Source organism: Crotalus tigris, unplaced genomic scaffold, assembly GCF_016545835.1.
Source record: "Crotalus tigris isolate CLP2741 ecotype Arizona unplaced genomic scaffold, ASM1654583v1 scf7180000024384.25900115:4084858, whole genome shotgun sequence".
Classification (NCBI taxonomy): Eukaryota; Metazoa; Chordata; class Lepidosauria; order Squamata; family Viperidae; genus Crotalus; species Crotalus tigris.
Genome location: NW_024100554.1, coordinates 2,706,507 through 2,719,968, shown reverse-complemented (window position 1 = coordinate 2,719,968; position 13,462 = coordinate 2,706,507). Strand labels below are relative to the sequence as shown.

Below are 13,462 nucleotides of genomic sequence, written 5' to 3'. Positions count from 1 at the left end.
TTTTGAAAGCTGGAACTCAAAGGACCCTTTATAACTTGTAACTTTCAACAATCACTGACCAAATGGTCAGAGGTGAAGAACTACCTGTATTTCACACATACAGTACATAAATAACTTTGGAAGGGTAAATTTAACATGTACAACTTCTCTGGGCTAATTTTTTTTTTCAATCACTTTATTTAACTTCTACATTTTATCAGTGATACCATTGTGGGTAAAGACACTTTTGATTCAGCAGAAGATACATTTAGATTTTAGAAATTTAGGTCAGACTTAGTCTATTTCAGGGGTCTCCAAACTTGGCCCTTTTATAACTTCTGGACTTCAACTCCCAGAATTCCTCAGCCAAACACGCTTGTGGTCATAAAAGGTCCAAGTTTGAAGACCCCTGGTCTATTTGAATGAGTCCTTTTCCCAACACAATCCCAGCAACAATATGAAGGGGTATTATGGTTGGAATGAATACCTACAGAGATTGTATTATATCTATGTTTGTTGTACTACAATCTGACAAATATTCAAAAGCATGATGTGATGAACACATGGCACAGAATTTCAGTCCCTTCTTCTCTTTTATTTTTCATATCTTGTCCATAATTCTCAATTAATATAGGAGGCCCTAATGCTAAAAGACCCAAAAGTAGGATTAAAAATAAAAAGACACATTCTTTTTTACACAATAATTTTATTCAAGATTATATAGAAAAAATGTACAAACTATAAAAAATAAAATGAAAAATGAAAAATAAAAATAAAAAATGCAGAAGAAAAGAAAAAGAAAGAAGTTACCTTCCCCTTCATCACCAGCAACTATAATTAACATTAACAACTCATCAGTCTCTTAAAATAAAACAAGCCGTCTCTTCATTCCAAATACCACCCATTCTCCTCAAATAGATCATTAAAGTATCACTCCATCTTGATCAGCAGAAGTTCATTAAGGGTTATCAGAAACAACAACATAACTATTACACTCTATATCAGTGGTTCTCAACCTGTGGGTCGGGACCCCATTTGGGGTTGAACGACCATTTCACGGGGGTCGCCAAACAATGCAGTCTGCCATTTTTTTCCCCTTTTCCTTAGCTGTGCTACTCCCTTTTACTCTATTGGCTTTTGAAAGCCAATAGAATAGACTCTGTTGAATAGAGTCTAATTCTATTGGCTTTCAAAAGCCAATAGGAATTGTCCAGGCTGTCTCTGCCCTACTGAGCCCGCGAAAAGTCCCATTCTGCAAACAGTGCTGCACCAGTTGAGTAGTCCTCGACTTACGACTGGTTGAGTAGTCCTCGACTTACGACCGGTTGGGGGTCACAGCATTAAAAAGGTTGGGAACCACTGCTCTATATCTAATAAACCCACTTTAAATCCTTTCTTTGCATTTATAAAACACATATACTTAAAATGCAACATTGTCTCTTTATCTCTTAAAGATAATCAATACCTTTAAAACATAATCATCCAGAGCTAGTGAACAAAAAAACCCATTAAACCTTAATGGAAATAACAGTCCATCAATTTTAACCTTGATCTAATAAATTAACTTTGTATTCTTTCCTTTTTCTTCTGACATTTTTAATACCCCACTTTGTTTCTTCTCTCAAAGTCATTGACAACTTTAGCAAGATCCTTTTGAATATCCACCATAACGAAAATATTCAAGTCACTTGTCATATTCTCATTGTCTCTTCTCACAAAATCATGAGCAACTTTAACAAACCCCTTGATAAAATCCATATAAAAAGGTTCTCCACATTACTCTTCTGATTTAGTATCTATGTCTTTGTTAGAATATCAGCTGGTTTTGTTTGTGTATCCAATATTTCCTCTTTCTGTTTTAAATTCACATTGAAATCAATTTCAGCTTATCTAATGAAGCTTGTTCCTCTTCTATGACACCATCCAATATATCTGTAATAGCAGATGTCTTTAAAATTATTTTCTGAATCCAATAATTGTTCTTTTTCATTGGATCCACAGATGTATTTGTTTCTTTCTGGTGCCTTCTAGTTATCTTATTAAATTATTTTTGTTCCCAAATGTAAACATGGGAGGATTTAATTAATTTTCAAGTCTTAATTCAACTCGATCTGAGCCCTTAGTCCATTTTAAGATTTCTAAAATCAACATTCCAATCACCATTTTGCAGAATATTCCATTTTTTTTCCTTTTTCAAAACCTTAAACTAGTAATTAAGTAATTAAAAACTTTTTCTTAAAGGATTAAAGGCTTACACAGTGAATACAGTAAAACTTGTAATTCTGAAATTTCTCAATCTTTATAGAACAGTAAAAAAAAATTAAATACAAAGTAATTGTGAGATTTGATTGAATTTAAAGTCCATTGTAGGCTATATTGAAGGCTATAAGCTTGATGGAATTCTATGAATCTCAGCTGTTTGAGAGCTGACCACAAAAAACTCATTTCCTATTTACTAAAAAAAAAAAAAAAACCAACCAGCTGTTTAAAGTACATATGGGTGATTTCTAGATCTCTCCTTTCTCCAGAGAGGCTTCAGCAGTCCAGATCCTACATCCAACTGCTGTTTTCAACTGTAATGTCTGCTGCTCTTCATGGAACATCAGTTCATTATTTCTCACCAGAAGTGACTTTCCATTGTACATTCTGAGCTTATTCATGAGGAAAAAATGTATGTGTGCTCTTAGAGTAGCAACGTTTATAATTTATAAAAATTCAGATTTTAGCTCTTTTTTCCTTTATACCACAAATATATTTCTTCAAAACAGCAACACAGAAATATCATTGTAAGGTAAATGTTGCAGTCCAAAGAACACTTCAAGGAAATAAATATTTTTTTTTATTTTCAAGTAAACATATTTAGATTCCTGATATAAATATAAAACATAAATCTAGCGATACAACTCTTAAATAGAGCGTAAATGTTTTGGTTTTAATTATTTAACTCCATAGTTGTGGAAGTTTAAATCCTTATAATAGTTAAAGCTTGACAGGAAAGAAAAAGACGTCCAATTACAGTACATTGTTAAGAATCAAAGAACCAATTTTCCCAGATTATTTGCATGTAAAACTCAAAGTGTAATAATTTAAGAATATTAATAATATGAGGTTTAGTGGGGAAAAACAACACAAATTAAGTTTACTATGCTATATTCTAATATACTATGTTGCAGAATTTCACTTTTTATAAACACTTCACTTACCCTGGAACACTTTGATATCACTGCATTCAAATGTCACATTTAAAAGCATATAATTTCCTACCCAGACAGATAAAATCTAGAATTATCAATATCTTTAGTTCATTACTTTAAATCTGTCAACTTCAGTAATTTTAGCCAATTCTTATCAGTTATTAATGAACAAAGATTAGTAGATTTTTTAAAATTAAAAGTTGATTTTTGTATTGCACCGTTTTAATTACATATAACATGGGGGTAATTAACTCTTGATTTTTAAAACTTAAAGCTGCCCCTGGGGTTAGGTTGAACTGTATCAAGACATGAATATTAATGTAGGAAAGGTGTATATGACTTTCCCCAATTCTGTTTTATTGATTCAAATTGATCTTCCTGATGTTGCTATAAGATCCACCATAAAACAGAATAATACAAAAATAATATACCATAATATAGAAATTGGGATTTTTGCCATAATAAAAATAATAGGTTTTTGTGTTTTGTATGTATGTGAGAACACTCAAGAAACCAATAAACAGCCTTTAAGAAGTATGTTATCTTGACACAATTGACACAATTCAATGCTATCCACTTACTCCAGCTGGTTCCCTGAGTTTGGTTTTAAACTAGGATGCCCAGTTAGTCAGAAATGTAAGAGCTAATCTGTAGTTTCGTTCAACTTTTGCCCTGAAAATCATATTTATAAAAAAACAATTAAAAACAAAAATATTCTGTGAAATATTGGATTTATGTAAATTTAAAACTTTTTAAAAAGAGAAGATACACAAAATTCATTTGTAAAGCTCTACTGAAATTAGACAAAACCACATTTTAAAACATCAGCATGAAGAACCTAACCTCAGTTGTGACAGTTTACTTCTATTGTAATTTCAAATACCCCACCTAAAATAAATTGCCATCTACTTAAAGGGCAAACAGGAAAAAAGGCCTTACCTTTTTCACTAACACTTTCACTTTCAATTTCTACATCATCACAGCTTGTATATTCTGGTGTAGAAGCCAACTCTTCTTCAGAGCTGCTCAATGACACCTGACGCATTTTACCTCCTTTTTTTGTTTTATGAGGCTTTGGTGGTGGAGGCCTAATTGATTCAGACTGATCTGAACTCAAGGAATCATTTCTTAACATGGTTTCCATTTTTTCACGTTTTGTCTTCCGTACAGCTGAGCTTGGGTCTAAATGATGCTGTTTTCTTAATGGATCAGTTCTCCTCATATCTGGTCTATCAAAAGGTATTGGACTCCTCCTAGGTGTTGGAGGACTGTGATTTACGGTTCTCTGCCGATTGGGACTTAGTCCCTGAGTTCTTTCCATTGAATATGAACGCTGGTCCATGGCAGCTCTGCGTTCAGATGCAGATCTTTGCCTTGATGGTCGGTCCATTCTCATCATCGAAATCCGGGAATCTTCCAATTCAGTATTTGCCAAAGATACATCACTGTGCCTTCTTTCATGACGTGCACGTGAGACTTCAGCATGAATGCGCATTTGCTCTTCATATGGTTGTGGTTTGACAGGATAACGAGCCAAATTAGGATCACTTCGGTAGCGTGCTTGATATTCTTCTTCCCTTCGCTGCCTTTCATATTCCCCTCTATTTTGCATGTCATCTTCCTCTAAAGGATATTCCCTTGAACGTCTGCGATTTCTCCTACTAGAATTCCTATAGTCATCAATTTCAGGTTCTTCATATGGTTGCAACCCATGTTGTGAATGTCTGTCTGTATAATCTGATGGTGATCTTGGCATTGCAGCATCTGATGTTGCATACTGTGAATAGTCGTCTCTCTCCTCCAGCTGATTGAAACTTCTGTTCTGATCCCTGGGTATTGATGGGCTTCTTTTTCTAAGCAGTTAAAAAGAAAAGAAAAATTACTAAAAATGTATATATTACAAATTAATTCAGAAATTATTTATTACAAATGACTGAGCTACAATAATTTGTTGCTTTCTTTACATAACCTAACTATTTATAACAACTCTAATAGATTAATGTAATTTTAAGTTCTACTAAGTCAAATACTTAAGGACTGTGTATGCCAGCTTTATACAATTTTGCAATACTTGTTATAAAATATAGAATTCAAAGTATAGACAGCAGAGATTCAAATGCCATTATTTACATCCACAATGAATAGAAATAATGTGCATTGTTATACATATATGTTAACCTATATAGAATGCTGCATAAGTTAAGCAGTCTTTCCTCCACATAATTTGCCTTTATCAAATTGTATCTTTCCCAAGTATAATTTTTAATGCATTTGCACGCAACATAAAATTATCTTCTAACTTGCTATATTAATGTTACTAACTCTCGGTAGTAGACTCAACCTCTTACCTTCTATGTCTTAAAGGACCTCTGTACAAAGTTTACCAAGATAATGACCACGAAAACATTTTCACATTCTAAATATTTACTAATATAGTACCAACAAAAATACCTCAGATTAATACCAGATGCAATAAAATAACACAAAGAAAATTGAATAAATACAAACAGGTTTTGAAAAATCCAACTATCGGTATACTTAATTACTGTTTTTTACTCATTTTGTGAAAGAAAAAAAGAATTCAAAGCATAAATCTGCTAACTAATATAAATGTCAAGTATTTTCACATTACCTGTCAAAAAAATAAACTGGAACTAAGAAGCTGATGTGCATGAAATTAATGATAATGACCAACCACAAAAGCATGAAAACTTTAGTCCTTAAAACGTACTACATTTAAATCTAATTAAAATCACACTGGAACTATACAGTGATCTCTATTAAATGTAATCCATCTCATTAATCTCTTGAAATTTTTGTAAACTATATTTTACAAAAATATGATATTATTATTATTTACATCATGTCAGCCTGTTTTCAAAATGCAACCTAGGATAATAAGGTACTTTGTTTCAAAGAAAAAAATATTACAAGGATCTCATCTAAATTATCAACTTCTCATTATATAAAAAGATTTTGTAATGGAATATACTAATTGATAAAATGAGCTCAGAAAAGGGAATTGAATACCAACTTAGCTACATTTCAAACAGACGCACTGAAATTTCAGATATCATTTGTAATATCATAAGACTTATACTCTAAGCATATAAGTTTGAATCCATTTTAATTGTTTCTTAGAAAATAGAGTATTCTACTAGGTATCCTTTTCTTAGCATTTTATTAAGTACAATAGAAGGAAAGCAAATCATATTTTAAGTACAGTATGCTGTTTCTATTAGCCAAATATCAATTGTATTTCAAAATTCCGACTGTAAGGTCGATAACAAACAGGTCACAGCAACACTCTTTAAAATCATGAATTCAGAGAATATACTTGCTAAAATATAAAAAAGTTAGGCTTACATTTCTTTTTAACATATTGCTTCCTTCAAAATTCTTCTCTGATTATACAAGACTTTATTAGTTTCATAGTAATATACAAAGGTCTTTCTTTACCTGTTGTTCAGCCACTGCACATCTGGGAAATCAGGAGTATCAATTTCTGGGCATCCTATAGCTTCACTAAATCCTGAGAGATTTGAGGATACCATATACAATTTCATTTGTTTTAGAAGCCCAAAATAGTCTTTTCATATAGGTTCCCCACCTTAAATACAAATTAATGAATATTTGAAGAAAACAGGTATTTAAAATAGCTAGTCTCTAATCTGAATTGTGATCTAGAAGAAAAGTTACAAAGAACATGAGGTAAGAGCTACAGTTTAATACTGTTGTGATGTGCTGTATATAGCTGGAGGTCAAGTAAGTATTACCCGATAAGGAGGATTATAGTACTTAGTTGATTAATGATTTGTTACAGTATTGTTTTCTGCAAAATGCACATCACCAGACATTTTTGAACTATTTAAAGCATGTTTTTTATTTTTATTTTTTTAAACTACATTATTTATTAAAAGAATAAAGGAAAAATACCATTCCGAGTTTAAAAGTTTATATTCTTTTAAACATGTACTTGTAAAAAATATCTTAAGTATAATGTTACTGGAAAATGAAAACATCAGCAGTTTCCATGAAAATGTTTTCAAAATCCCTAAAATTGATTTATCTGAACTTAAACTCCTAGATTTCCCTGATGGTTGGGTGACCGTTCTAGTTCCCAGAATCATCTGTCTCACATAACATCTTTCCAGCTGATTCAATCCTGCAGAGTTGGTGTACTCTGGGTTTTTTTTATGAGACATCAGTTCTCAAGAGCCCAGAAGCACACCTTTTCTGCAACAGCACCTGCTATCTGGAACAAGATTCAGATGGACCCCACTCTGCTTTTGTTTAGCATAAAAACCTGGCTCCTAGCCCAAGTCTTTGGCGAGGGAGAGTGATATTGCTAATTTCATTGCACTTGCTGTCTTTTATTTTTTATATTATATTGATTTTACTGTAATTTTTTTGATTGTTCTGAACCATCAAGAATCAGTGAGGTTCTTTCAAAAGCTGTCATACAAATTTAATAAATTATTATCTGTTCACAACAATGTGAAGTCACAGTTGATGTTAGTCTCAAGTTCGTCCCAAGAACCTAGGATGTCATAATGTCATACTGTAGTATTTACAGTATATGTATCCAAGCATTATGGCATTTTGCAATTGACTAATGGAAATTTTGTCAATGTGCAAATTTTCTAAGATTATATCAAGATTTTTTTGTATGGGACTCAATAGCCTAAACCAACTGGGAACACCACAGTCAGTTTCTTTTTATTATACGTTTTTTTAAACTTTTATTCCAAATAATGCTAAATATTTATTTATCCGTATTTACTAACCTGAAAAATGTACTTGAAAATTAATTTGAGAGATTTCTGACGGAACATGAAATTCTTTTGACTAAAATGTATGAAACAAAATTAAAATTGCTCATCCAATTCAAGTTTACCTAGGCTCACATACTAAATTCTATCTAGCAGTTTCCACCAACATATTCCTATTGAATATCTTAGAAAAAAATATGTTCCATAAGAGCAGTTCAGCAGTAGAACTAATTACTATACTCCCAGAGATAGTCAACTTTCTTTTATTGGATGTGTTCAAGCAGATTTAATTTGAATTCCTAACTGAGCAGACATTCACTTGGTTTAATTACCTGTTCTGTTATTTCATATTCTAATGATTATCCCCAAACTAATTCTCTAAAATATTTAAGAAAACTTCTCATTTTCATTCTTGGACTTATTATGACATTGTTTAAATGATACGCCAAATGGTTTATCATAATGGCCCAATTTAGGCTATGGGTCAAATAATGAATAAAATCTTAAAACCAGATGTGGCCCAATTTTCTTTTGTTGACTTCTGCTGTACAAAATAAGGTCTTGTTTTGTTCTGTGTTAGGAAAGTTATCCTGCTGACAGACTGTAATAGTTCAAACCTGCTCTCTACTCCTTTTTATTTTTTTCCAGACCAATGGACCTTCAGAAAGAAATTATGTAAATGGATTTGGGGCTCTGTCCATCTGTCTTTCTGTCAGCAGAATTTGGTGTGACAGCAAAAGCTAACAACAACAAAATAATAATCAAGTTAGAAAATGGCTTGAATCTAGTTGGCAACTGCAGGGAAAAGAAATCAGGAAAAAAACCCAATGTGTCCTAGATTTTATCTTATCATATTTATTCTTGGTTTTGATTATTTAGAATAACATAAAATAAAATCAGCATGACTACAACAAACCTACAAAAGAATACTAGGCTTTCAACCAGACAACAGTTCCTACGAATGGATTCTGATCTGGAAAGTTATATTAAGAATCAGAGAACTACCATATTAATAATTGGATTGATACTGATATCTGAACATGTATATGTATTAGTAAAATTAAATAAAGCTCTGTTTAAGTTATTATATTGAGACAACTTATACCAAGTTCCAAAATAAACTAGAAAGATATATGGAATCAATATTACTTCAAAATTATCTGGACTAATTTGAATGCAGTGTACTTTGTATTAATGTAGGTTGTTTGCAAACATTAAAACAATGTTTATACAACTCCTGATCAATCATTTGAGTAGAATATACCAAAGTAATTTCCATTATTTTAAAGTATTTATTCATACAGTGTTATTCTAATTTATCTATATAATATATTACTTCAACAACTTACTTTTATCATACTTCTACAATTGAAGTTTTACTCTATCAGATCTGTCAAATTTCTGTTTTCACCCATCTTGGCTTATATCTGAGTTTTACCACTTGACTATTATCCAATACAATTATTCACTATGTCTTTGGATTATCTCTGAGTTTCTTCATCTCCCCTGCCTGACTTTTGTCCTGGCTTGAGAGTACCGCTATATATTTCAATGACTCCAATCTCACTTCTTTGCCATAGATCTGCAAGTGGTTGAATCTGCTCTAAACATGTCTGATCCATTAGTACAATCTGCAATATTATAATCAGATTTGATTATTTATGAGTAAAAGAAAGATAGATTTGGAATCAATTCTGTTCATACTTCTACTACATATTTTTGCCATTAGTACAGGGGCACTGAAAAAATGGATGTGCAACTGACCTTTGAATTTTGGCCATCACTGCACCCCTGTGGATACATGATCACAATCCAGGCACTTGAATGCCAAGTTCAAGATTACAACTTTGCAGGGAATTGTAATCATGTGATTGCCATTTGCAACCTCCTCCACTGGCTTCAATGAAAAAGCCAACAGGGAAAGTCACAAGTTACTCCTGTATGTTCCCCCGGTTTTCCCAGGCTTGCATTGTGCTCTCCCTCCCTTGGCTTTCCTGCACTTCTGCTGCACTGTACCTTCCACCCCATAGTCTACTTTCGCTCACACTGTACTGCACCCTAGACACCACAACCTTCCTGCATTCAACTTATGTAGCACTACACCCTTCCTCCCCTGGCCTCCCTCAACTCATGCATGGCCTATATCAGATCTCCCAGGGCTTCCCAACTCCCACTTCTGCAGCATCCAGACATGCCTTACCTGAGACTCCCATGTTTTTCTGCCTGTTGGGATTGCCATCACTAAATGATGCAGACATATGACATCACATGTTATGACCCTATTGCTTAGGAACAGCAATCCCAGTCCTAATTGTCATCATAACTTGAGGCATACATATATTTGATTCAATGTTTCCTAATGACTCCTATTTTATTTGAGGACGCATTGCATACAAAAACTGTACAAGTTGGTTTGTATTGCAGCATTCTTTTCCAGTTTAGGAAATTTCAAGAAAAAATTATTAGCACTGTGTATTTTTAAATGGAAATGGAAAAAACACCACCACAAATTGCTAAAATAATTCATTTTAGTAGAATTTTAAGAATATTTTAAGACACATTTCAAGCATTTACTAAAAAACTATGGTATGCATATCTGCAAACAAATTAAATAAAAAGGTTACCAGATTGGTGACACTTGCAAAAGTATAAGACTTCTAGTTACGTTGTTAGAGTGAAGAAAGGCATTTTGGATACAATTTCATGCTAAAATTTGGGGCACTATGTTAAATACGTTTGTTATCATTTATATTTGCTACAATAGTTACACTGCAAAGAAATTATTTAATATTATGTGCCACAGCTGCAAAAAATATTTAAATCAGGTTTCATGAAATGTAAATACACCAATTAAGAAAACAGAGTTGTAGCTAGAGAGCTATATAATTTTTCAAAAACAGCAAGTGAAATACTGTTCATTAATCTATAGTTGCTAAAATATTGGTACTAATATTACCAGTTACTATATACTGTTTTAGGAATCTAAAAATAATAATGATTATAGGCAAAAATGGAGCTGGGCCAAAGACAGATGATTAACATTTATACCGTAACTACTATGACATTTATTTCAAAGAAAATCATGCTTTTTTTGCAAAAGAAAGACTTGGTCAATTACAAAATTTCAGCTCTTTTATGTCTCAACCATGAACAATTATCTACATTCAGAAATCAATTTTCAGGTGTCCCTCCATAGTCAAGATACAAAATTAACATTTTCTTTATTATTAGCAGCAATTAAAAACAGGTAAAAATAGTTCTTGACAATACATTTTCTCTTTTGATCCCAAATAGTTAAAACAAAGGTAAATTCCAAGGAACTGTATTGTTCTGTCCTTTAAATACATACACACAAAACAGTGCTATATTCAATTATATGGCTCAATGAAATTTGCCCAGAGCAATTCTAAACTCCACTACAGTTAAAAGACTTTGTTTTAAAATTAAGCCTCTGATAAACCAATATTAGTATATTAAACTTTGAAAAAGCAGCCACACTTAGAAAATAAAGTGATTTATTTCAAATATATTGCTGAATAAATTTTAAACTGCTTTTAGATAGACTGAAAAAGAATCTACCCTTACTTTAACATGATTAAGATAAAGTCATTGATTGATTGATGATGTGCTATCAGGTATTTAATTAGAAGCATATTTTAGGATAGATAAAATTTTTCCTATAATTACAATACAGTATTAGGATAGATATAAATTTTTCCTATAATTACAATACGGTATTTCAATTGTAATATAAAAGTGACAAGAATTGTTCTGTGGAGCAGAACACAGAACAAAACAATAAACCAAAAACAGATTTTAGTTAAAAAGTTATTTTGGTGAATAAAATATAAACACTGAAATAAATGTTCACACTGGATGCATATTGGCAATGATTTACTGTAACAGCCCTGGGCTTGTGCAGAAAAATATGCAGCTTCAGCACAGTGGAGTTAGGAATTGTAGGAAAATCACTCATGTTTAGGAGAGCATAGAATTCCACAGTATCACATGCCTATAGGCCAGAGTACAGTAACATTAAATGCAGTGGCATTGCGGTGTTGTTAGTATAAGCAAAGGGATTATGATATAAGCAGGAAGCTGTTTATAGCTAATAAAAGAAAAAACACTTAATAAGCTTTCTGAGTGTGAGTGGTGATAACTGATGCTATTGTTAATGTGCAAAGAATGTCAGGTCAACAACTTCTCAATATCCAGAAAATAGAAGTCCTATATTATTAGGATTGTACAAAATCATGTTACTGTTAAATATTAGCTTTAACATATTGTTTCCCAAATTAGCTTTCAGCATCTCTTTACAGTTGATTTTAGCTGCTAATAATCAAGGAACATTTCCTGCTTGGCTAATTTATTTATTTTTTTATTTCTCTTCTTCAAAAGAAATGTAAAATATGATTTATTTAAAAGAGGTGTCATTCCTGTTATTAGTCTAAGCATTCTTTTAATAGTGAAACCAGACATCAATTAAGTTTGAAAGATCATATACAGCTTTATTTCAAATAAAATCTCAATGGGACTTACTCCTACATTAGCATATACAAGACTATGGTCTAAATCCTCTAATAATACAAATTATTTAGTTAAAAAAACTATATAGTTACTTTTATAATATCATGAAAAGAATAACAAATAAATGCACATTGGTTAGATTAATTCTTGACTTAACCACAAATGTGCAATAAATAATTGTTCCCCTGTATGTTATAGCTAATAAGAAAACTGAACTATACAGTTCCTTGTGAAAAGTATAGAAGCCTTTAAACAATTTGCAATTTATACTTTTGTGTACATTTAATTACAAAAATAGACAGGACTGGACCTTTCTATAATTCTACTGATGCCCTATTTAAATGCTTCCCAGCATATACATTCAGATACTGAAAAAGGCTTAGGATCCTTTAAAGAAGCGAAATACTCCTAAACCTAAAATGATTATATTAAGCTCAAGGCTTCTCTCATTAACAAGTTAATTGGAAAATGTATATAGCTATCTTTCATACAAGATTTAAAAAGCATACAGAGAAGAGGGATGTTTTCACAAAAAATAAGCATGTAGTCTGAAGAGTAGGAACTGTAACAATAAAAATGAAGAGACTAGAACAGATTTTACATGGCTGAAAAGAGTAACTGCTGTAATCTGAAGGCCTTGGGATATGCATTTGGGAGTATATGCTATGTTTTGTAATAATTTTTATTTCATTTTTTTAAACTGGTAGGATTATAGAATCCTAAATATGGAGATAGATTTATATTGCTACATAATGGTGTTTCAAAAGGTAAAAATTAAGATAAGACACAAGGTAGATTTAAATACATTTAAATGCTTGAATAAATTAACAACATTCACTGTATAAGCACTGTATGCTCTTTTTTCTATCATTTCATTAAAAAGCAATCACAACCCATAATGAAACAGTGATTAAAACTGGATGACCTACTGCAAAGTGATGGTTTAATTGTTCCTGTGTTCACTTAAGAAATATTTTTGAAAGTGCTAAA

At 31.8% G+C, this 13,462-nt stretch overlaps 1 protein-coding gene across 40 annotated transcripts in view; it reads right to left on the bottom strand.

The window, feature by feature from the left end:
* RIMS2 (regulating synaptic membrane exocytosis 2) overlaps positions 1-13,462 on the bottom strand; it is a 280,764-nt gene that overhangs the window by 182,135 nt on the left and 85,167 nt on the right. For 39 of the 40 annotated variants that reach the window (XM_039328826.1, XM_039328838.1, XM_039328829.1 and 36 more), the window contains one exon: positions 4,113-5,026. In XM_039328826.1, coding sequence (XP_039184760.1) covers positions 4,113-5,026 — 914 coding nt within the window. Of the gene's footprint in view, positions 1-4,112; positions 5,027-6,632; positions 6,886-13,462 lie in introns of those variants that run through there. The other variant, XM_039328840.1, reaches the window with a different exon arrangement.